The sequence below is a fragment of the Cydia splendana genome, chromosome 6 (genome assembly GCF_910591565.1).
Source record: "Cydia splendana chromosome 6, ilCydSple1.2, whole genome shotgun sequence".
NCBI lineage: Eukaryota > Metazoa > Arthropoda > Insecta > Lepidoptera > Tortricidae > Cydia > Cydia splendana.
The window spans coordinates 10,735,966-10,762,130 of NC_085965.1; the positions used below are offsets into that span (position 1 = coordinate 10,735,966).

The 26,165-nt window shown below is 39.9% G+C and overlaps 1 protein-coding gene across 3 annotated transcripts; it reads left to right on the top strand.

The window, feature by feature from the left end:
• The first annotated feature begins 630 nt into the window (after positions 1 to 630).
• Positions 631 to 25,127, top strand: LOC134791386 (eukaryotic peptide chain release factor GTP-binding subunit ERF3A). 3 transcript variants are annotated; one of them, XM_063762396.1, is made up of 12 exons: positions 631 to 1,006; positions 3,147 to 3,373; positions 4,376 to 4,490; positions 5,121 to 5,267; positions 5,823 to 5,968; positions 7,133 to 7,287; positions 7,641 to 7,758; positions 9,981 to 10,184; positions 11,612 to 11,770; positions 19,407 to 19,511; positions 22,499 to 22,667; positions 23,412 to 25,127. In XM_063762396.1, exons 1-12 carry the CDS (start codon positions 769 to 771, stop codon positions 23,453 to 23,455), a joined length of 1,827 nt encoding a protein of 608 aa, XP_063618466.1. In that variant the 5' UTR covers positions 631 to 768; the 3' UTR covers positions 23,456 to 25,127. The 3 variants fall into 3 exon arrangements, with proteins under 3 accessions (XP_063618466.1, XP_063618467.1, XP_063618469.1); XM_063762397.1 differs by having other exon boundaries at positions 3,147 to 3,361; XM_063762399.1 differs by lacking the exon at positions 631 to 1,006 and adding an exon at positions 1,083 to 1,391.
• The last annotated feature ends 1,038 nt before the right edge of the window (positions 25,128 to 26,165 follow it).

Consider the following 26,165-nt stretch of genomic DNA (forward strand, 5'->3'; position numbering starts at 1 on the left):
CTTTAACCACAGCAGTTGGACAGAGTCATTGACAAATATTTTTTTTTATTATGGTGGGTAGACGTACCTACGCTCCATATATTTTATGAACATTGATAAAGACAGTTGGAAGCAAATATTCATTATAAAACTTAATCGCGTGTAGTTAAGTTTTAAGTGTTTTAAGTCCCGTTTTATGATTAATAATGTAAAAAATTCGTGAAAATTTAAATCTTAGTTGGGAGCAATGTTGCTGTAGAAAAATGTTTTTTTTTGATTACTGGCAACTTTTTCTAGGAGGCCAAAGCACACATAGAAGCTTCAGGCGCATACATGCGCAATTATTTGGGGACATAACTTTCTTAGGAAGTGAACAGGCCTTGGTTCGGACCCGATATACGGAACATTGTGTGATCGTGTGTAAACGGTTTTACTGTCTACTTCAACTTATTTATTGTACTTGGCAATTTTACCACCGGATGTAATATATCAAATAAAGTTCATTTTATATTTTATAAGGTTCCTAATATACTTTGTACGTGTATTATTTAAATACAAGCTTGAAAAAGATTTAATAATACAACTATTTGTAATATCTTGACAAAGTTCTATACGAAATTTATTTGTTTTGTGTATATATGTAATATAACATTTTTGGCAAATTGCCATGAACTTCCGGTCTGAGATAAAGACACACGCGGATCTATCGAGAAAAGAACGCGAATAATTATAAAAATAACTAGAAAAGAAAGACTTATTTAATAACTTTACACTGTCTGATTAATAAAAATGTCCAATATCGGTGCTCCGGACTCTTGGGAAAATCAAGCCGATGTCATAGGTGAACAAGGTGCAAAAGATTCCAATGATGTGTCTACAAAATTTTCCACGTTGAATGTAAATGCCGTGGAGTTCGTGCCTTCTTTTTGTATGCCTTCTCAGGCAAACGAAACCTCCGAATCCCCCTCATCACCACAAAAATCTGAAAGCGGTTCTACGAATTCTGCAGATAGTCCCGTCCTGAACGGTAAGTCGGTTGTCTTGTCATTTTAGCTATCTGCATTGAAGCATTAGAACTAATTATAACATAGTTTGCTGAGTATAATGATCTAATTTTCTAAAAAACGCACGTAATTAATTCATGACACTACATTTCCAAAATGTAAACGCTGAGTGCAGTATATATTTTTTTTTACAAATCCAGTTTTAACGGGTTATGTCGAGACACGCGGCGCCTATCCTATACCTACTTTTGAGTTCGCAACTTTCACCTAAGATTTAATTCTTCTACATTGAAATTAGCGTGAATTATCAGTTCTGCCCACTAGTGCGAGCCAATAAACACTATGCTGACGTAGATAACGACCATTATTTGATAAGAACTCTTGAAATGCAAGATTCACGCGACATACGTAAGTAAAAGCTTTCTTTTTGACGAATAAATTTGCTTCAATGTGTTTATCTATCAGTATTAATGTGTAAATAAAGTCAGTATACGCATTATAAATCACTAATCAGACAAAGGTAACCTTTCTTTACCTTTGCCTATGTCATTTGGCCTACCTAATAAGGTTATGATTCACTATTTGTGAATAGTAATAGATTATCAAGTCGTACTTATCATTAAAATATTTTGTAACTAGTTTACTATATGAAAATCATTATGTGGAGGCACCGATAACCTTGATATTTTTTGATGGATAGATCTGTAAATGTTTGTTCTGTGTGATGTCAACTCTTGACTGCTTAAAAGTTTCTTTTTCGTTTCAACCGCTTCCAATCCAATTCCCTCTCTAAACGAAGGCACGAACCCAATCTTCGGATATTTGATCATGTTTATTTACTCAACTGGAACATTTTTACATATTCAGTTTATCATGTCTGATTTTCTATTTGCTGTGATCATTAGTTTATAATGTGCATGTAAGTTTGTAATTGTGTTATTCTAAGTGAGTCCATTGATTAGTTAGAGGTTTGTCCTGTTACAATAGTGTGAGGAAATACATCTTGCATGTTTTTAAAAGTGCTTAACACTTTCCGTGCCGGGTTCCCCGTTTCCAGTGCAAAATGAACACACATACATCTTCTTGGCAGTGAATGTGTTAAAGGCTAGCCTTAGATTTGTCACTTGGGCACACTTAGAAAGCATTTGTATGTATTGTTTTATCTTACTAAAGTTTGGAATGAGTGGTTTAATTAGAATCTGTCTAAAGATTGCAAGTTAAATCTTTTTTTAATGTACTAATTTTTAAGATTTTATTGAATGCTAAAAAGATTTATATTTGTGTGTACCTGGAAGACTCAATCCAATAGGAATTGACTCATACTTAATCAATATTCCAATGAGTCATACATGTTAATGTCATCAATTTATTCTCTCTTATGCTACCTATACAGACAATGTTTTTTTTATTTTTTGAAAATCCTATGGGTCTAATGTCTAACCCAAAATGATAAGGTATCGTCTGGGGTTGTCCCATTCGTTTTTCGTCAAGTTCTTAAATTAGTCCTATTCTGCTTTCGCCACTCATTCTACATTTGTCACAATAGTCGGTGGCTTTCAATGTAGAATGAGTGACGAAAGCAGAATAGGACTAATTTAAGAACTTGACGAAAAACGAATGGGACGACCCAAGACGATATCAATGATAAGTACCTAAGTGGTTTTTAAAACCAGGATAGCATACATGATTCATAGATTTCTCATTTCCATGAACTGTAATCTGAGAAATCAGGTGTCATCTTGCATCCCTTAATATGAAAACTACTAATAGTTTAGAGATGGTTTCCATAGATTTGATTCTTAAATAAATTGATCCTGCATCTTTAGTCTTTATTATCTGTTAAAAGGGTTACAAATATATGAAAATCCTGAAATAGCCTTATTGTCCACTTGAAATGCCATTATTTTCTAATTCTAATCTAATTTTGTACTCTATAACTATGTCATACTTAAAAAAGTATTTAAAATTTGAGCAATTTCTTCAGAATCAAAAGTACTTAAAATGCTGTTAGAATCAGTAGTATTTGTGATTTTGAATTAAACACTCAATTACACACTATATCCTGAAAAACAAATGTCATTGACAAGTGCAAGATGTCAAGAAAGTTACTTTCAGTTAATACACTAGATTCCTCCGGGCCGCTCAAGCTTGTTGTCGCCGCAGGTTGCGGGGACGGCGGCGGTGACAGCGGCGACGGCGCGTCGGCCTCGCCGCGCGTGGAGGAGCCGCCGCCCGTGCCGCCCGCCGCCGCGGCCGCCGCGCCGCCCGTGCCGCCCGACGTGTCGCCCACCGTCGACAGCTGGGAGGCCGAGGCCGACGACGCGCTGCTCACACCAGAAGACAACAACGAACCCGATGAAGAAGAGATCGACCAACAGGTTCAAAACACTGTAATTGGCATGATTCTTCTTTTGCGTTATTAATAGATCTAGCATGAGATTAGAATGGGGTCAATTAACTTTTTTCTTATGCTTGTTGGCTTATAATATGTCTTACCACCAAACTTTTTTAGTCAATTTATTGGGTATAATAACATGTAAGGCATAAGTTTACAGTCGAGAAGGCAATAAACTAGTAAGTCTCCCTCCTGCCTGACAAGTAAACACAGGAAAACGTTGTTTGACCATGTCACAGCCTGACCAGCCAGCTTTGTAAGTTACAGATTCGCCAAAAATTTAACGCTTTTAGCTTAAAGTACTATTATAAAAAAAGTAGTAGTAGTAGTACTACTTGGCCTGATATTTTTTTTAATAATAGTTGATTAGTTTTAACTTTGCTTTGTGCATGAAAGGTATTTAATTGTTGATTAGAATCTACTAAAACATGTGAAATTAGAATTGGTTCATATTAAACTCAAGAATATTAATCATAATAACCAGAAAAGGCATGGATTGATACGGGTATTGTGTTTTGTATGTAAATATGTATAATTGTAGTTACTTGATCTAGCATGTAGTCACATTAGCTTAGCACAGTAACTGAAATAAATTACTTGTTTTTGAGAGAATTCAACTGCTTATATGATTATGACTAGTTACTAATGAATGATATTTATAGCTTATCAACATATGAATTGTAAACATTATATCTATTTGCTTTTAGTTAAATCTGCTTGTGGTTGATTAGTTATTAGTTGTTTGTTTAATTTTTTATATTCTTTAAAGTTTTATCGCATAAATATAGGAGCATTCACACATGTTGTACATAAAGTAAAAAACTCATTTCATTTGGTACATATTAAACTGTTTGACTACAGAGTGTGACAAAAAAGTAGACACACCTACAAACATACACTCAAAGAATATGTATAGGCATCAATCAGTTAAAAATCAGACACATTATCTTGCAAATAGTAATACAATTTTAATGCAATTTTATTCTTGTTACCTCAGGAAAATGATGAATTAGGCGAGTTGGCAAAGAAAGTACCCAAGAAGAAACCCCCCAGAGTGGAAGACACCCGGAGCAAGAAGGAACATGTCAATGTTGTGTTCATTGGTCATGTCGGTAAGACCACATCACATTAAATACTTTCGTTTTGTAACTCAACCTCGTAAGACCCAAGCCAATTTTAGCGCTTTCGAATTTGGAACTTTCTTTTATTTCTATAAGAGTTCATAACTCGAATTTAATTTGTACTTGTACATCAGCCTTGGGCAAAGTGCTTAGTGGACAAGCATGGTGACAATGCACGACATAGCAAAAATATGAACTTGTGTGGGCCCAATTTTTATATTGACTTGCTTGTATCAAACGATACAAGGTTATCAAACAAATACTTCAGGCCACAGCCGCACACTTCGGCAACATTAGAGGCCTAGTTTGCACATATACTCCATGTAATTAAGAATTTAGAAACCTGGAAACTACACTGAAACTGCCTGTCTATAAAAAGTGAAGCCAGTATGCAACTATTTCTATCTACATTGTTTGTAATTATCTATCTCATTAGCCGGGTCAATTTCCTAGCGCGTAAGCTCGCTCTGTGTGGACTCGACTATTGACGAAAATGCATCATGGTTGTTGAACCATTTTTAAAATACAACTAATTGCTCCACTGGCGTTATGTTATGTTATAATGGTATGTTAGATTTACATATGTAAGCTTATTATAATGTATTTAATTTATGTTTCTAGATGCTGGTAAATCGACAATCGGCGGTCAAATTATGTCGTTAACGGGTATGGTGGATAAAAGAACTCTGGACAAATACGAAAGAGAAGCGCGAGAGAAGTCCCGAGAGTCATGGTACCTTTCTTGGGCACTCGACACCAACCAAGAAGGTATGCAACTATGTATTATTTTCACATTTTTATACTGTTATCCATTGCAAATCCTTTCATTCGCCTACCGACAAAGAAATGAGCGTAATAACATTTATCAAATTAATTTTATTAAGTATAAGTCACGATCGTAAAAGTTTAAATCGATTTTTTACAACTTATATCTTCCTTTACTAAGTCAATGGGTTATTCCCACTAGTTACCACAAAGTTGTTACCAGTGCTAAAAGGTGGGCAAAAAATCCCAGTAGTTATAGTTCGTTTTTTTTAGGATTATAAAGAAGGTAAGCGATTTTGACGTCTTTTTTATTAAAAATCACCATTAAAAAATAAGTGACAGCAAATATGTTAGAATTATAAATCATATACGATCTTTTACATTCTTTTGCTTTCACAAGTACGAGTAATATAAACTATTTTTTTAAAGCGTTTTTCAATATTTTTTAATAAAAAGACACGTCAAGATTGTTTACCTTCTTTCTAATGCTAAAAAAAACGAACTATACCACTGGTATTTTGTTCAATTGAGAATACATTAGCAATTTGTTTTGTGCAGAACGCGACAAGGGCAAAACCGTGGAGGTGGGGAGAGCATACTTCGAGACTGAGAAGAAGCATTTCACGATCCTTGACGCCCCGGGGCACAAGAGCTTCGTGCCCAACATGATCGGTGGCGCGGCGCAGGCCGATTTAGCTGTGCTGGTACGTATTTTATCTACATATCAGTGTAAATCCAATGCGGTCAAATCCGTCTGACGGGAATTCCGTGTACGAGCGCGTTTTTAACTGTAGTACACTTGTTGACTTCACACACTTGTTTACAGTTTTGTAGTTGCAGCAGCAATAGGAGATGATATCTGTAGCTGACAGTTAAAAAAAAGGAATATCCCGCAAACGGAATTGGCCGCATTCATATTACTATAATAATTATGGGGAAAGTTTGTGGACTCATGTGTAGGGTTACCAGATGACAGGAATTTTCCTGACATGTCAGGAATTTTGGCCTTTTGTCAGGAATGGGGACGGAACACGAAAATGTCAGGAATTTTTTGAATTGGTAGACTTTTTTTATAAAGTAAGAACCTTTTTATTTACTTAAATTAATCCAAAAACATTGTAAAAAAATAATAAATGAGACCCACTCAACTTATCAATTATCATTGTCAGGAAATTCTAAATTTGTATCTGGTAACCCTACTCATGAGCTGCTGTCACTTTTTATTGGCGCGGAGTATTAATGTCAAGTTTAAGTTACCAATTGTGACCAAACAATAGCAGTCTCTAATGCCCAGTGGTGTATACTTCCTGATTCCCATGAAAGTTCCTGTGTGAATCAAATAAAACCATGAGTGTTTTATTAAATTAGGACGTAAGGTTTGTGTCATGATTGTTTTATATAATGCATTATAAAAGCGTATGGCATCAATCGGTCATTAATTGACTTGGAAATTTCGAATCGACCGCTGACAACAATCGATACTTCCATGCCCTAACTAATTACGGAAATGACCTAACTAATTATACTAGCGAAACTGACACAAACAAAAAAACGCGCAGGTGGAGCCGCGGGCACAGTTTCTATCCGTTCTATTTTAGATACTAAACCGTAATTAAAATGTATGCAATTATAAAATTTACTCCAGTACATGCCATTATGGTGGTTAAATGTTATGATATCACATAATTATAATGAGCTTTTAATGGTATGTGGTACTTGTCGATAAGCACACGCGACAGGTCAATGAGTGTGGAGAATGCAGTGCATTATTTCAAACAGTTACAGTTTTAATACGTAAAGCACGATTGTATTTATGTGCAACTTCAAAAGAAATTACGGTTTTTTCATTTGAATGTTTTATTTTTCAGGTAATTTCAGCGCGTAAAGGTGAATTTGAGACTGGTTTCGACAGAGGAGGGCAAACTCGTGAGCACGCTATGTTGGCCAAGACTGCCGGTGTGAAGCATTTAGTAGCTCTTGTTAACAAAATGGATGATCCCACTGTCAACTGGGATGAGAAGAGGTATGTATTGATAACATTTATCTCGTAAGACTCATTGTACATTACAGTGTACATTAGTATTCGTTGCAATCTAATTAGAACCTTTTTCTGAACGGAGCTTATGAAACAAAACAATTTCTTTTGTTTCATAGCTTTTACAAATGAACGAAATTCATCCCAATTTACTTTTCCAACATGGTTCAAATTAAAAATAGTAAAATGTTCTATGGTGGGCCTTACGAATTACGAGGTATATTACAAACAGGGCCCCATTTTAGAAAATAGAGAACAAAACTGCCGTTAACACTTTGGTATCTCCCAAATTTCGACTAATTACTTTCTTATTATTCACCAACTCCTTTCTTTTATTACAGATACAATGAATGTCGAGACAAAATCATGCCTTACCTCAAAAAGCTGGGATTCAACCCAGCTAAGGACCTCTCCTTCCTTCCTGTGTCCGGCCAAACTGGACAAGGCTTATTGGAAAGAGTAAGTGCCTAAGATTTGCTTTCTATAATAGTCTATTATGTCATCAAACGCGTCAAAGACCACACCAGCGGGCTCAGCACTGTTCCATTTTTATCGACTATCACTATGCGCGTCCCTTTCGCACTTACATACTTGTTAGAACGTGACAGGCATGGTGACAAGGGATAAAAACGCGACCGTGCTAAGCGGCCAGGAATAAAGCATTTACCTGGTTTGATGATGCTTGTGCTTAAATCCTTTCTTAGGTGAAGTAAATAATATTTATCTACTTGTTTTTCAGTAAGTACTCAATTGTTGTACATATTAGATTACGTTTTGTAAACTACATAGATAATTTCCTAATATAACCGTATCGTAACCGTGGTATTTGTCAGCGCAGTATTCTTTAACATAACTTTACATTAAATATATCCAGGTCGCATACACAATGGACGTAAACTCGTAAATTCATCAAAGTGCCTGCATATAATATAAACTACCCGTACATCAACCCACATTCAATGTATGAATAGTTTAAAAATTTACGGATGACCAAAAATGAAACGAATTGTCGCGTCTGCTACACACTGATCACCGAGTGTGATCGCGCGTTTCAATCACTGCGGTTATTTACACGTCTACCCGAGTCTATTTACACGTCTCCCCGAGTCTATTTACACGTCTACCCGAGTCTATTTACACGTCTACCCGAGTCTATTTACACGTCTACCCGAGTCTATTTTTGACTGGCGTATTTTCGGATGTTGTTGTTGATCGGACTACGGTGATTAGTTGCAGTTGCATCTTACAAGAACTGTTTGGATTCTTTTTTTAGTTAGTTCTCTGTATGGGCTGGAAAACAATGATTTTGCTCTTTTTACTATTAGTGTAAATATCCATTTATGGCCTTCCCGGCCTTTATTTAATTTACCAAATAACATACCTTTTGTAGGTATGGTCTACTCTTCTCATATGTGAAGAGTAGACCTACATGTCTACCACGAGTTTGCATTTGACATTTACGTTAGACTGCACCAATACATCAGTGCGAGCGAGACGGACTGCGATCGAGTTTACGCAGTCACGTCTAGCGTCTAGTTTACAACAGACTAACGAATCAACCAAAAAAAGGTTAGCAAAACAGCACAAATCAAACATTTTACATGAGAACTTCCTTAATAGGGGGTATTACTGCAATGTTCTGCCGCCAGAGTGCAGCACTAAGCTAGCTAGTAAACCATAGAGGAACTTATACATACTGTGCCTTAAACTGTTTTTCACAGACAATAAAATATGACATTGATGCATCAAGGCGGTTTGTTAACAAGGGCCTACCGGGAAACGCGAAAATCGAAATTTAGTTATCTGCCTCTTTATCGCTCGAATATGCAAGAGTGATAGACAGGTTAGATAACGAAATTTCGATTTTCTTGTTTCGCAGTGGTGGGTCATTTTAAAGTATTCTAGAATAATATAACAGTAAACTGAGATCGTATGTTAGGATTATCGCGTTATACTAATCAATGTAATATTTTTTTGTTACTTGCATTTTTTTTGGAATACTGCTCGGTTACCCTTATGTAATTCTGAATACTATTGTAGATATTTATTTGAAAGGCCAAACAACTTCCTTTCCTTGATTATAATATGTTTGTAAGGAAGGAAAATGCATTTTATGACGTGTAGTGTGTACATACATGATATCACATTTTTCAATGTTCAAGTTACTTGCCTTGCACAGATTTTATATTTGGTTTCAAGATTACTGTGATTAGATTACTTACACTAAAATTTAAGTTAATTATTACTCCATCCCCATTTATGAAATTCAGAAGATATGTCATTTTAAGTTTTTATAATTATGGTGCAATCAAATCATATATAAACTGGTCCAAAAACCGCGGCAAGGTGGCGTTTTGTGTGAACCAACCTTATCGTGTGACAATAAGAGTATGACTTGTCGTGTGTGAGTCTTATATGAAAAGAGTAACATATGTAATTATTCTAAAAATGTTGTAAGTTGCAGGCGTACATAGGCTACGGAATCTGCTTACCATCAGGCGGACCGTATGCTTGTTTACCTTTGCCACCGACGTAATGAAAAAATAATTCAGCCTATATACGTCCCACTGCTGGCCACAGGCCTCCTCTCATGCGCGAGAGGGCTTGGGCTATAGTCCCCACGCTGGCCCAATGCGGATTGCCACCGACGTACTATTAAAGAAATTTATTTCGTTATCCAGGTATCGGAAGACATCTGCCCCTGGTACCGCGGGCCGTCGTTCATCCAGCTGATCGACGAGCTGCCGTCGCTCAACCGCAAGATGGACGGGCCCTTCATCATGCCCGTCGTCGACAAGTACAAGGACATGGGCACCGTGCTCATGGGCAAGGTGGAGGCGGGGACCACGAGAAAGGGCAGCATCCTTTTCCTCATGCCCAATAGGGTGAGTTCTGTCATTATTTCGCAGTTGCCCAATAGGGTAAGTTCTGTCATTATTACGCAGTGGCGGATTTGCCCCAAGTCCCAGTAGGCCCGGGCCTTGAGCGGCAAATTGTGACAAAAAATTCGCTGATGATAACATGAAATAACTTAAATCGCGCTGCGAAAGGGTCGGCTATAGGGCCTGCCATAGGGCAAAGACTGCAAATCCGCCACTGTTATTAAGTTGGCTGTACACATTCGTCGAGAGCCTCTGAACCGCTCCGATCCTATCGGAGAAGCGCGAGTCGAGACACTTGTCTCTTCCTTGAAGAAGAGAGAGACGAGAAGGGAACAACATGTACACACTCGTTCTCGGCCTGTCTCGGGGTTCTCGACGAGTGTGTACAGGCCGCATTAGGCGGGTCCACATAGAACGCGCCGCCTCGCGAGGGAATTGGCGCGCCAAGCAGCTCGGTCGGTGGACACGTGCCTCGCCCGAGGCAATGCGGCCGAGGCACGTCTACACACACCGAGAAGCTTCGCGCGCCAATTTCGTTCTCGTTCTGTGTGGACCCTATTGATATGTGAAATGAAATTAGGCACCGTTTTAACCATAGGGATGGATATAGGATTGTTTTTAATATATTGAGACAGAGATATAATGCTATGAAAGCCAGGGCCCGTTTCTCAAAAGCTTGTAATTTGTAATAATGTCACTTTTTGACAGCTTTTGTTAGAAAGGGACTTCCACTTGTATTACAAGTTACAACCATTTGAGAAACGGGCCCCTGTGCCCTGTTTATCAAAAGCTTGTAACTTGTAATACAAATGGAAGTCCCTTTTTGACAGCTTTTGGTAGAAAGGGACTTGTATTACAAGTTACAAGCTTTTGAGAAACGGGCCCCTGGTCACAGCTAGTAAGAGGCCAATTATGGGCAGCATCCCTACTGTAAATAATTTGAATACTTTATAGTTTCAAGTTTAATTTTTCCTGCTGCTATAGCAATAATATAAATAGGTAAATAAGTTACTTAATAGAAAAAACACACACTTTGCACTGAGTTATATATAAAAATAGAGACTTCAGTGTTTAGTACGCAGAGTATTTATAACAGGAATACATACCAGTAAAAAAAAATTAAGTCAACACAATCAACCTTAATTTACTATTTAACGTCAATTAGTACTTGTCCAAATTTGTCTTTACCCGGAAACACTAACAATCTATTGTTTTCCACCAATGACATCATCACGGAAACTGGCCGGTTTTTATTTTACCTAGAAATAGATTGTACAAATGTGCCATTTTCAACCAAAAGGGTACTTATTGTCAGTTGTCAATAAGGCGCTATTATTTCCATAAAGTTTCAATTTGAAATCAAGCTTATCGACAACCGACAATATGGTACCTTTTAGTTGAAAACGTCACAAATAAGCATTGTTTGACAGGTGCAAGTGAATGTTGATCAGCTGTGGTCTGACGACATTGAGGTTACATCCATTGGGCCTGGCGAGAACGTGAAGGTCAAGCTAAAAGGCATTGAAGAAGAAGATGTGTCTCCTGGTTTCGTGCTCTGCGACATCGCGGATCCCATTACTACTGGAAGAGTAAGTTATTATTATTACTAGAAACATAAACTTATATAAGTCAAGTTCCATGAAAAGTACAGTTCGCACACGCTGAGTTATGTTTAGCTTGGACCGCCAACAATTACAGTCCAATAACAACCTTCGTGCTTCCCGATGATAGCCATGCAGGATAGGCGCGGCGCTCAAAGGGCTTAGTTATTTTTATTATAGTACATATGGGCCTACATTCCCACACTAGTGCGGGAAACAGCACTTTCCGTGCGTATGTCAAAAGTTTAAAGGGCCATATGTACTGTAAAACGTTGTACGATACACTTGCGAATAAGTAATTCGCAACTCGTGTCGATTTAAAACGGTCACTTCGGTCTTGTTTTGATTTATACTACTACTCGTACTCGTTTCGAATTTCCTCTTTTCCGCACTTGTATCGTAAATAATATTTCAAAGGGTATAGCCGGGGTAAGCATGGCCAAACTGCCCTTAGCGTAAAAATTAATTTCCTTTTACTGGATTACTAACCTATATATATGTAGTGCTTTCACCAAAAATTAAGCCTCAAAGGCTTCAGGTATTAAAAAAAAATCAAAAAAAAGAAAAACTATTTTTATTTTATTACAGCCAAAGTACTAATCCTATTTCTTTGTAATTAATTAGGGTATGTTGTATATACAATTAAGGTCGCTTCGAGTAAATTCGAGTTTTTCACACTGATAATCCCGATTTTAATTTTTGAAAAAAATATATGTTAAACATTATTAAATTCTACATGAAATATGTAAATTTGATAACTGTCGCAACCTCGCACGTATTTTTTTATTTTTATGCAAATTTTCAACTCAAATTTTTACTATTTTTTCAAGAGATAATTCAATATTTTTTTTTTTTTTCAGAAAGCGACCTTATTTGTATATACAACATACCCAAATTACAAAGAAATCGGATTAGTACTTTGGCTGTAATAAAATATAAAAAATTTACCTTCCAATAAAATTGTTATTATGTTTCCTTCTACGTCAGAGGTCTTCATTGAGAGAGTAACGCCTCCGGTGTCCCATAGATGCCGCTAGCGTCTATGTAGTCGCTCCGCCCCACGCCGTGACGTAGTTCCGCTTCCCCTCCCAGCAAACCGTTGCTCGCTTCCCGCGACTCGCCACCGCCATGTCATTGTTGAGGAGAAGTACCGTCGGCATAAAAGTAGCCTAGTAGCCTGCCAGGAAGGCATTACTCAGACCTCTGACGTAGAAGGAAACATAATAACAATTTTATTGGAAGGTAAAATTTTTATATTATGTGTTCCGTATTCTACGTCAGAGGTCTTCATTGAGACCTGTTTATTATCTCCTGGTGGCGAGTCAGCGGGCGCGCAAGCGTTAGGGCTACACCTACTGCATAGAACTCAGAGAAAGAATAAATATATACGCCTTATTGCAACCCATGAAATCACAGTGACTCGTTATAATGATGCATTATAACGAGTCACTGTGATTCCAAGTTCGAATCTGACGTTAATCTGGTTTGAGAGATTTCTCATTCGAAATCGCATCCGATCCGCAGAATCTCGGCGATAGAATCGTCTAAAGAAAAAGTAATGTTCCTAATTAACTTAAGCTAATTGGATAGTTTTCCAGCCAATTTAGTGATTAAGTACATCGTGGATCGAAAGCAATCGTAAGCGAGGCCGGCTTGTAATAAATAGGCGCAGTGTCCCCTAACATTTTGTGAAATTCTCACAAGTTGACGTACCCAGACTACCTACTTACTGGGTCTATACTTTATTCCGGAGCTTCTAAGAGTCCAGTCGGTAAGACACGTTAACTGGTTTAGAGCCGAATTTCGGACACAAAATAATAGCGTGAAAGTTATCTATGTAATTGCCCGGGCTACAGAGTAGTAGAGTAAGGTCATTGACCCTGCGGCCTGATGCTAACAGTAAAAGTGCGGCAGCTCTTCTATATAGGTACGTAGTAGGGCTATTCAAGTTAGGGCAAGTAATTTAAATTAGATTTCTCGCGTCCCAAGCTGGTGGTTTGGGAGGCGCTGGTCTCGCTATTAATGGTGTTGGAAGAAGGCATAGTGTCCGATAGGCTTATGAAAAAGTGTCGTTCTGAAAGCTAACATGGACAATAGAAATAGATGTCTGAGATAGCTCGCTACTTCACTGGATATTAGAGGTACCTGGCAGTCAATCTTATTTTTGATGCACCATGAAGACCATTTCTACATTGTGGGCGTACAGGCGGCCTAGACAAGGGGACGATCTAGGGAGTGCTCCCGGTACTGGTTTTCTATACAAACACAGTACCGGAACCGGGAATACCCGGTTCTCGCCATACAAACTAAGTACCGGGAGTATCCCCCGGACGATCACTTGAGTTTCTTTCTGTCTCTTTATCACTCTTCCATATTAGTGAAACACTGACGGTTGCGTCTCGTTCGCTACGTAGCGTTATCCCTTGGCATGTTGCACGCATGCGCCAGTCACGCCAGTAGGTACATCAAGCGGACGTCACTCCTGATCCCGCCAGCCCGGTGTTGGAGCGTCCTATCTGACAGGAGCTACGTCTCGATTCTTAAGGTCGTTGAGTCGTTAGGAAGGGCGGTCTGACGTTGTGTTCACTAGGACCGCCAGTAAATTGCAAGCTTACCACAGCTGCGTGAAGGCTCTCCTCATCACGCCATCATAGTAAACAGACTAGTCTGGGAGGTGGAGACATCCATGCCAAGTCGTATCACAGGCAGCTGCCAAACGCGTCGTGGTAGCAGTTCAAAGAGTCGGTTAAGAAATACCGTGGCACAGTGCGAGGGCTCTCGAAAGCGGAAGCTGGCCAACAAGGCGCCTATCAGGCGAAGCTAGTCTCGGCGGCTTCTGGGCGCAGCTGCCCCTCGGGCGCGCAGTGACTTCTTGATAAACCGTCGCCCTCGGGAGTTGTACCGACCTGGTAAGTAGCAAGAAACCAGCGCGACTTGTAGACGATTTGCCAGCATCAGTAGTTTTTGCGACAGCCCTAGTAACGGAAGGGGTGTAGTGTCGCCGTCGTTTTATGTATACTGTAGCGGTCCGGTTGTATGTTTGTAGTACACTTCTGTCGTCAGCGCTGCAGATGCGGCCCGATAACGATTACTCTTCACTGAAAGGGCCTTACCTCGTACATTGTCTACCATTATTGGGGATTGTAACGGACTGCAGGCATGATTAGGAGGGAAGACGCACGAGGCTTTTTCGGCAGCTGTCAGCCGTGTCGCTGGGAACTGCCAAGGTGTCACCTTCCTCTATGAACTAAAGTTTACGAATTTTAGACTAAACAGGAGGCTTTGAGTCTCATTTCTGCGAGAAACTCGGCAGCAAGGCAGGCCTGTATGTCGCGAAAAAGAAAACTTTCAACCGGGGTGCTGTGCCGCGTATCCCACGTGATGTCTGGGAGCGTGATGGTCTAATTCGCTTTATCCGAAGAAACGCCTATATTGAGCTAGTATAGGGGTATGGTAGCATGCTTTTAAGGAAATCGAACTGATGAAATCAAGTCTAAAATCGATTTTGGCGCTTTGCGTAACAAAACTGTTTCGATAAAGACGAAGACAGACAGATGAAAACTGCTGGAGTCCTACTGGCCCCTTTCTCTTAGCACCGGAAACTCAAGCTTGTTCAGGCGCAGCGGGTTTATTTGTCCCATTTTGTTTATTAGGGGCTTGGCGAACGAGTTCGTCTTTGTAAGACGGAACCTAAGCTGGAGAGCGCGGGCAGCAGAGAGATAATTATGTAATTATGTGAGGTCTGCAGACCTTTTCGATGCCTTCAACCTCGGTTGTGAGCGGTCGCACAGGATCGTGTCGCAAAGCTGCTCTCCGGTTGGATCGCTCGCTGGCCTCGAGACGTCGTAGGACCCTCGAAGCGGCACGGCTCCTCGTCGATCAGCACCTTTATGAAGCCCGGGGACGCGACGTATTTTCCTCTGAGTATCGACATATCTTACCGGTTTCAACTCCGGGCAGTCGAGCCACGCTAGGACGAGGCTCCTAACGACCTTGTCTGCCGTCGCCATCCTTAACCGAAACCAAGAGTTTAGCGGTCTGTTTGTGCTGTGGCACCATAACTATAGGCGCCTGCGTACCTCAATAGAACCATGTGGACAGGACAAAACTGATACCGTGGTGCCCAGCGTCAGCTTGGTGGGCAGCATCGGCGACGGGTAAGTTCGCGGTGGTATTCTTGCGAACAGAACATGGGCGCCATTGCAAGGGACGACATCGTCGTAGTTGCAGCATCGGTGGACAGCATCGGCGTGATTGTCGGCGCCATCATGGCAACCGCCGCCGCTCGAGAGGCGCCGGTGCGTGAGACGAAAGGCGCCATCGTGGCGGCCGGCTCGGGAGGCACCGGTGCGTGAGGCGGGTGATCATGGCGGCCGCCACTGGCTCAGGAGGCGCTGGCGCGTGAGGCGAGGACCCATCGTGGCGGCCCGCTCGAGAAGCGCTGTCGCGTGAGGCGGGTGGCACCATCGTGGCGGCCGCCGCCGTCGGCTCGGGAGGGAGGGAGATGGCTCCCGCCGGGCTCAGGTGGCACTGGTGTGTGAGGCGAGAGGCGTCATCGTGGCGGCCGCCGCCGCCACCGGCTCGGGAGGCGCCGGTGCGTGAGGCGCCATAGTAGCAGCTAGCTCGAAAGCCGTGAGGCGGGCGGCGCCATTGTGGCGGCTGCCGCCGCCGGCTTGGGAGGCGCTGGTACGTGAGGCGAGAGGCGCCATCGTGGCGGCCAGCTCGACAGGCGCCGGTGCACATGACGGACGTTACCTGCACGGGAGGCGCCGATGCGTGTGGCAGGCAGCGCCATCGTAGTGTCCTTCGCTGGCTCGGGGGGGTGAGGTGTGCGCGTGGCGGCTGGCTCGTAGTTGCACGCATCATTACGGCAACACCGTTGCCCTCGGCGGCGCCATCGTGGTGGCCTCCACCGGCGCGTAGGTCACCAGCGACGTCATGACGGACGGCAACCGACGGGCGAACGGTACCGCCGCTGTACTCGTAATGTTTCCACTGCCTCCACGTAACTTACCTTCCTTCCACTTCGAGCAGTCAGGACGCAGGAGCGGTCCGCCTTCACCTTGGCGCCAGGACAGGATCGAGAGGTCCGTTATCCACCTGCGCCGCGACCGCAGCAACAGGAGCAGGCGTGTGACGTGACTCGGAGTCCCGCGGACTGGAAGCGCCCGCACCGCGACACCTCGGGCCCCGGCCCGCAGCGTCTCGGAGTCACCTCGGACGACAGCAGAAGAAAGTCGGCGGCGCCGGCGCGGCGCGCGACACGGGCGGGGGGCGGTGTCGAGGCCGCCACGCGGGGGCGCCGGCGCCACAGGCGGGGGCTTCCCTGTCGCGTCGGCAACTAACAACACGAGGTACTCCCAGGCTGCGACCTGCCTGAGAACCGTGCCTGTCAAAGTAGGCATTTACAATGCGCTTCTGAAGGTCAAATAAAACTAGAATATCATTAAACTGGCTCACCGGATGGTTCGAGACAATCCAAACCTCCTTATCAGTCCTATAGAAGCGCGTCACCCAACAGCAGCGCGCGCCGCCCCGGGCGCCGCGCCCGCCGCCGCAGGCACGATGACCGCACGTTCCCTCTCCGAACGCGGAGCGACTTACGTTACCACTTGTTGTATGAAAAACTATTCCTACGCACTTCCTACTTCGATCTCGAGTTAACGGTAACGATTTTAGCAGCATGGTATGTAAAAATTAATTTAGCAAGAAAAAAAAAAAAAGTGGGTAGAATCGAAAAGCACTTTCGATCGCGAGATCGCCAAAAGACTATGTAATAATAGCGATCTTTACTATATCTCACTATTTAATGGAACAAGCTGTGGTACGGAAATTTTAAAGCACCATGCTGCAAAAATTTACGCAATAAACATTTGCGGACCATCGGACAAGACGGTCGACGAAACAATAACATGGCGGTGGCGAGTCGCGGGAAGCGAGCAACGGTTTGCTGGGAGGGGAAGCGAAACTACGTCACGGCGTGGGGCGGAGCGACTACATAGACGCTAGCGGCATCTATCGGACACCGGAGGCGTTACTCTCTCAATGAAGACCTCTGACGTAGAATACGGAACACATAATAAAAATGTTTTTTCTTTTTTTGCATTTTTTTTTTAATCTGAAGCATTTAATATTTTTTTATTAATTTTTGGTGAAAGCACTACATATACAGGGTGGAAAGGCACGACGATCCTTCCCGGAAGTATTAGGTCGTTTAAGTGATACAGAGACTATTGGTAATGGTAAGAATCGTTAATTGAGTAAAAAATAAAAATTGCAAAAATACTACTTTTTAACTGTGGTGATAACCCTATAGCATGTGCACATGACGGCTAGATTAAGGATCTCCGTCGGGATAGCTCGGGACTTTACACTTTTTTCCGATCGTTGACAGTATCGCAATGATGTATGAATGACGCATAAATGTCAAATAAATCAAATGCATGCAAAAATATTACAAACAATTTTATTACTTTCTTAGATAATTACTTTTTTCCAATATTTAATACTATCTTCTTTTCACATACGGTGTTCAAATGTACCTCCGTGTATTACAACGCCGCCGCAGCCCGTACCCGAGTATGTCGATGCACATGCGATATAGTGTATGCTCTTCGTCATTTATCCTCCGCAGAAAGCACCAATTAGCCTTTGTCTCATTTCGTCCGCAGTTTCACATTCCGTTTGGTTTGGTACACCATATCTTTTACACAGCCCCACAAATTTAAATAGCCACGAGCATCTAACATTTTTATTTGAAGAATATGACATTCAATAAGTATAGTTCAATGAAAATTTAATTTCAAACATCAGACGTCTTGACTATTTCCTACCACGCAAGAAGGTTTGTTAGTTTGGTATTGAAGAAGTATTTATTCTTGATTTATTCTTAGTATTTAATTTTTGCAAGTTCATTTGGTGCAACTAACACAACCTACTTGTTATCCAGTTTCCAATTATGAAACTAAAACCTTTTTATCAGTCAAGGAAACCAGAGATATTTATAAGACGATTGCGTACTTTTGAGTGGTTGTCAATGTCACCATTTGAACTGTCGTTGTAAACAATGTTGTGGTTAGTATTATTAATATTAAGGAATAACATAACTATTTCATTCAAGTATTGAACAAGTGGAACCACTAAGAAAGCGAAAATCCTGCAATGATTCTTACCGTGCTGTAAGCAGACCTAAAAATGGTTAGATGGCAACAAATTAGCATAATTTCCTGTCGAATACTGATTGTTTACAAGTAAGTTCATTGACCCTGTCACCTGTTAGGGTTAGAACAAAGTAGTTTTTTGCGTGGATGTTTAAAAGGTCATAATTTAGAAACGGTTGCCCATATTAACATAGTTTCTATGGAGAAAATATAGAGCTTAGGCTAAACTATCTCCCATTTCCGGAAAGGATCGTCGTGCCTTTCCACCCTGTATATAGGTTAATAATCCAGTAAAAGGAAATTTATTTTTTCGCTAAGGTCAGTTTGGCTATTACCCGGCTATACCCTTTAATGCAATTTCAGACTGTTGTGCACGGCGCAATGGAATGTATATTAAGTATTATTTTATAGAATAATTTAACTTTAATTTAATTTAATGTGTATTAAATTGTGTTTATTTTCAGGTGTTTGATGCTCAAGTTGTGATTTTGGAGCATAAGTCGATCATTTGTGCGGGATATTCGGCTGTCATGCACATACATTGCGCCGCCGAAGAGGTTACTGTAAAGGTAAGAGAAGGAAAACAAAATAAAATGTATTGGTTATTTTTATGCTCTAAGGGTTATTCTCGCTAGTTATCACCAAGTTGCTGAGCATATTCTCACCTGTTCCCAGTATAGTTCAAAACAATGTATCAGACTATGCGTCAAAATTATCTACCGTACTCTAACCCCCTTATTCATAAAACTTTACGGGTCTGATTTATTTAAATTATGTTTTATCCCTTTCTTACAAATACATAAGTCAAAATGACATAAGGACATACGATTATTAGCTAATTGAGGTTTGTAGCGCGTTTATGAATAAGGGGGTAATCTTCGAGCAACACCGGCTTCCGACACATCGGAAGGGAGGGGCCCAAGCGATATCTCACCGTACAAATCTTTCTGCCATTTTTCGCGGGGGGAAAGGTGCACACAGTCGCACTTCTCACACTTCTCACACACTTACATACAAAATCCAATCTGTAATGACGACACAAATACATAGAAAATGACACACGTCAAACACAAATCTTGCAAACCTCGATCTCTTTTTGTGTACTGACGAGTGACAAGTGTCACAACACGCACACTAACACATTTTCGTATATGTATTCTGAGAGATGAGAAGTCGGATTTGTCGCTCGACCGATCCGCAATTTGTACTGAGCGAGCAAAATCGATAAATCCAACAATTACATGAGACTAAAATATAATAATTGTGTTTGAATGTAATTAAACGTATGATATGTAAAAAAAAAAATGTGACGTCCCACGGTCAAAGGTACCTTATGGCGGGTATGGAGTTATGCATACCCCAGTAATCTACAATAAATAAGCTATCGATAACACAAAAGATCAACCTTCTAGGTTGCGTAGTTACAGAGATATGATTTTTTGAAAATAATCTTGTGAAATGAGCAACTTTACGATAGAGAAGTTTTAAGTTTAGCCGCCTAAAAAACTATGTTCCTGAAGTAAGTTACATAGTTGACTACAAATAATAATACCTTATATATCTGAGATTAAAAAAATATTGCGACTTGTTCTGTAATGCAAATAGAAACTTTTGATATCGACTGATTTATGTGTATACTAACCAATCTCTTGAAAATAAAGTTTTATTTCATTTTCACGATTGATTGCAATGAGCTCTCAAGATTTAAATTTAATCTATTAGAAAACGACACTGACAGACAGTTTAAGCAAAAAACAATACCGATTTAGAGGTGAAAATGTATTTTCTGACTTTTTCATATAAAATCACAAAATTGAATATTTTTACTTTTAATGTGACACACAATCAATTTTTCTGAGCACATATGAAAGAAATTCTGTCATTCAAATGAAATAAATCCTAAAACCCCAACTAAATACTATATTTAACCCCTTATGCCACTTTAAACTTACATAACAATAACAGTATTGGCTCCATACATTTACGAAAAGGTACCTTATGGAAATAAATCTAATAATACATCACTACAAAATATCAATCATATTACAGTTTATCTTTTATGAATAGAAAATATTAATTTACATTAAACTGCCCCAAATTTAATTAGTTCTTCGTCATAATAATCTTAAAAAAGACCAATAATTTGTATGTAATGAAAAGGTACCTTGTGATTAAGTTACATGATGAGGCATGATGATGATGATGATGGAACAGTTAGGATAAACTAATAATATTTTGGTAATGGTATAAATCGTCTATTTCTTATCAATAATATATTTCGGTTGCTATTGAAGATAAGCGGCATTGAGGTTCAATGACCTCAGATATTCCATAAGGTAATGCGTCGGGTATTGGCATTTTTCAGCAAACCAATGGCTGATTTACTGCATGCGACCAAACCAAATGAAGATTATTCTAGTTAAGAAAGACTTGACGAGAGTAACTTTGGTATAATAGCAGGCTACTTGGATTTGTGATGTCGGTCGATGTACGGTTATAATATTTGCGAGGCGCCCCAACCAGAACTGAAATTATCAAATTAGTTTTGCAGAATGCTAATACAGTTCTCTACCAAACTTCTTTTCCCGTATTGACTAGTTTTTTTGGGAATTTTCAATCTTTATTCCATAAGGTACCTTTTCTACTAAACTCTGAGACGACATTACTAGGCTTATAATTAACTTATAACAAAAATAAAAACAGGTAAACAAACGTTACGCATTAAGGTTTCAGATCACACAATAAAAAAAAATTGAGCATTTTTTCACCTCTTTACAAAACATTTCATATCTCCGAAACTAGAAACCCTCATAAGGTACCTTTTCCCGTGGAACGTCACATATTACATGTGAAATGTAACACTTTCTTTTTGAAAATTTGATGTCCCCGACCTCTTTTTATAACAAAAAACCGAGCAAACAGGCATTTTTGTGCAGCAGTGTTCACGCGCGCGTCTGGACTCGGTCTAGTGAAAAATCCAAGTGCAACTAGTTTTATTACCCGCGGTAGATTAGATTGACGCGCTAATCTTGTACCTCGGCAGAGGGGAAATAGTGCGAATGCCGCCTCCCTTCCGTGTTGCTCGAAGGGGGTAATAGTTTAACTAAAAGAGATGTGCCTCTTATGTAGGACAATGAGAGAGTAATAGGTACTTTTGAACGCGTACTATAAAGATATATCTCTATTAGGAATAGTATTCAAGGAAGGCAGATACTTGTAGTGCTTTGTTTCATCCCATCACCCAGTTGTAACAGAGAAAATAAAATCTCACCAGTTACCACTAAAGGGAGTGGAAAAGTACTGGGTTATTTTTCTCAGAGAAAAAAAAAGTACTGAGGTTGACTGAAGTAGCATGACAAATACGAATTTTTCCGAGAAAATACGAAGGAAAACAATTACGCACTACATCTGTAATAATGTAAAGTCTGTAAATATTATAAAGGCCAATGTGCTCAAAAATATCTAATCACTTTCTAAAGCCGTGTTCAGACATCTCTGATCACCTTGCCTGCTAAATGTGATGGCAAGAGTAGTAAATGGATTTGTGTGTGTGTAGGCACTAATCTGTCTGGTGGATAAGAAGACCGGAGACAAGTCGAAGACGCGGCCGCGCTTCGTGAAGCAGGACCAAGTGGCCATCATGAGGATAGAGTGCGCCGGCATCATATGCTTAGAACCATTCAAGAAGTTTGCTCAAATGGGCAGGTTCACATTAAGAGACGAGAGTAAGTTTTAACCTCATTTACACTATTTTACTGATTTTTCGGTTTCATGCTGAAGGGCCAGGCCGCGTAGCCAACATGCTGATCGCTTAGGCTCCGTAGCGATCAAAACGCAACTGTCAATGTCGCACTAATATGGAAGAGTGATAGAGACACAAAGCCTAGCTAGCTAGCTGGCTAGCCCGGCTGGGCCGTTCGAAAACGTAGCCTACTCTGATATCTGACTCAGAGGGAAATGTAAGGAAGAGTCTGGTTTCCTTCACCAAAGAGCTGCACATCCTCCTGTTTAGGGCTAATTACTAGACTACCGGAGCCCAGTTTTTACCTTATGTTATCATGTATACCTAGTTTCCATAATTATTTTCGGTACACAGAAAATAAGCATGTCTATAGAAAATTTATAAATATTTTATATCATCGAATCCTCTTCGAAATAGGCTAGTTAACTGTTGGCAAGTAAATTTTAATTGTAATGTAATGAATAAAAGACAAGTAAGGACGCTATACACATATTAGTGTCCGGCCCATGTGCAGGCGGTCAATGACACTGTGCGAGCGGGAAAGCCATATAATTATGCGCGTGCAATAGAGATAGGAAATGGCGCGTCATGTACGAAATTCTTCGTGCTTAGCGTCCATACTATGCCGCTATAATTGCTGGCTTGTGAGTACATAGTTACAAAACTATCCTAGAATCTTAAATATCCTCAATTCCTTGTCTAATTATAATGTTTCTTTTCTTTTCAGATAAAACTATTGCTATCGGTAAAGTCCTAAAAGTGATTGAGTAAACTGGCACTATGATTTGTAATTTAGCTAGGATAGGCCTTTCCAAAACCTATATTATCAGAGAACATGTAATATGTAATCCTGAATTTTGGGATCTGTATCATGTGAGAGCTCGAGTGGTATATTGCTTCAATACGTTGTAATGTTCACGTCTAATCTTTTATTTTCTTAATATTGATAGAACAGCTAGTCCTCAGAAAAGAAAATATTTTAACAGCCACTGCCATCAGGTGAAAATTCGTATCTCCACATGACGGCACCATGTTATGTATTCAACGTGCTAATTTTATTTTCACATGGCTCTAAAGGTATTGACGCTTTGTAAATCGTTTGATGCCTCCAAAATATGCCTAGCCGTTTGAATTTTACTACTTTTAAAATGTAATGTCTTATTTTATGAGACACCGCGTAGTATTATGTATTCGCGGATAGTCAAAGATAGCATTAACGAAGCATTACGTAGAGATCGTTTTGCCCTCTGTATCGTCATGTGAACGTAAATAAACGGATACCTTTTATTATGATGGTAACAATAAGTTATGGAATTTATCTTGAGACAGTGATTATTTATTTAATTTAGGCAAGCCGTGAATTAATACTCTTAATATACAAGAATTAATATAACTAAATTATATTCTGCTTTGTTTGAAACAAATTTGGTTAATACTAATTGACATCGCTTCGGATGCCTTAATTATCGTAAGAGGAGTCAAACTTCTATAGTGAACCGGTGAGCGAAATGTCAAACAATGAAATGCTTATTTAGGTATCACATTCTCTTCATATATGTACTGCTGTTCCCAAGTGAAGCTGCGAGACTATGAACCCGGTGAAACCATTCATAATGTAAGGCTCTATCTATGGGAAGGATCATCGACTTAGTTCTAGTAAAAGGTAGCCGGCTGTAAGCATTTCCTCTCTATAAATATTTAATTTGAAATGGTGTTACTTTTTACTGTTTTAAGAATTCTCGTTTGATGATCACCATAACTTTTTGTTTATTAGTTACGCTCACATGTTCATTTTATACACATAATATTTATACTATTGTAGTGTAACGTATCACTTTGAAAGTAAATAATTTTAATTGGTTTGCTGTAGGACACGCACATAAAGTTATTCAGTTTCGCTTGTACTGGGCTGTCAGTTTTACTTTTTTATAAGTCCAGACTTACTCGGCTTTGCCTGGATCACGTCTTAATTATAATATCCGCAATATTTTATCATATTATGGTAATAGATAATAATTTATTGCTCTAAGTGACCAATATCCGGGCGGAGCCCTATGGAGCCCCGCGGCCCCCGAGGCGGCGCGGGGTCGCCGACTCGCCGCTCCTCCAGTAGGAACACCGAGAGTACTTACTCGTATATACGATCGTGCAAACAGAGGTGGTTCGTTTTATTTTCAAGAAAATATACATGTAAAGGTTCAGCGCCCGAGTTGTTAAAGTAATGTATATTATGGATTTATAAAGTTTTCAGCTTTTTTAATATAATCAGGTTAATGATTAATATCTAGGGGCGTTTGTATATTATTATCAATATTTTGTGTATATCAGTGGACAACACTCGGCGCGCGCCGCCCCCGCCGGCGCCGGGCGGCGCGCGCCGGCACCGAGCGACACTGGCAGGCTGCGACTATATTATTTTGTTTAAATAAAATTTTATTAAGAATTACGTGTTTTATTATGAATTTTCATTTGTTAGCGACGACGATAAAGAATATCACGCTTTTCACATCACCTATTCGGAAAAGGGTTTTTTCAAGTGGCACTTTTCTGTTCTAGGACACTATATTTTTTAGCTTAAATAATATTTTTAAACAATAATGTCCTCATAGGTGCTGTAAAAAGCAGTATGTGTCACATGGTAGCAATATTATTTTCACCTGAGCATTGCTCCTCGAATCCCTCACTACGCTCACGTTTCTTATTTAGGATTGACATAGACTGACACTGACATTGGACTAAGAAGTTGGACAGGTGGATTACCACCCTAACATAGATGTCCCATTTTATCCTCGAACCGATTAAATTGCCTCGAATTTAGCCACGCGCGTTGACTTTGGCGGTCAAAAAGTTAAATTAGCCGTGTCGTGGCAGATTTGCTATTGCATTGCTTGCTGAGCAGTTATGCAGACTTATGCCAGAGCAAAAAGCAGAGTCCACAGCGGCGGAAATCTCGTTATCTGTCTTTATATCACTTGCATATACATACATTCTACGACTTATACGAGCGATAGGAACATACATCTAGGACTTAGGGGGCAGATAACGAAATTTCGTTTACGTAAGCCCTCAGATATTCTTAATAACGCTCGTCAAACAATTGGGTATGACTACCTGATAATCTAAAAAGGAAAAACTTAATTTGTATTTAAATATTTTTTACTTGATACACTAACTAAAATATTAAAGATGGAATTTCTGCAGCAAGTCAATAATTACTTACAGGGACCTTGCTACCTCATGCCAGGAAATTGTATGTGCAATGATTTTTCTGGTAACATTCAAGTAATAATGCAATGCAAATTCAATGCAAGTAATAAAGACTGCAGGCAATGTGGAACTACATCATCTGAAGCTACAATGAGTTAGGGACTAAGGTCAGAATATTTACAGTTTTTGACTATTTCCATCAAATAATAAAATTCCAAGCTGGAATGTCTTTACAAAACTTTTACACTATGTAAATTGAAAATCAACCAAAACT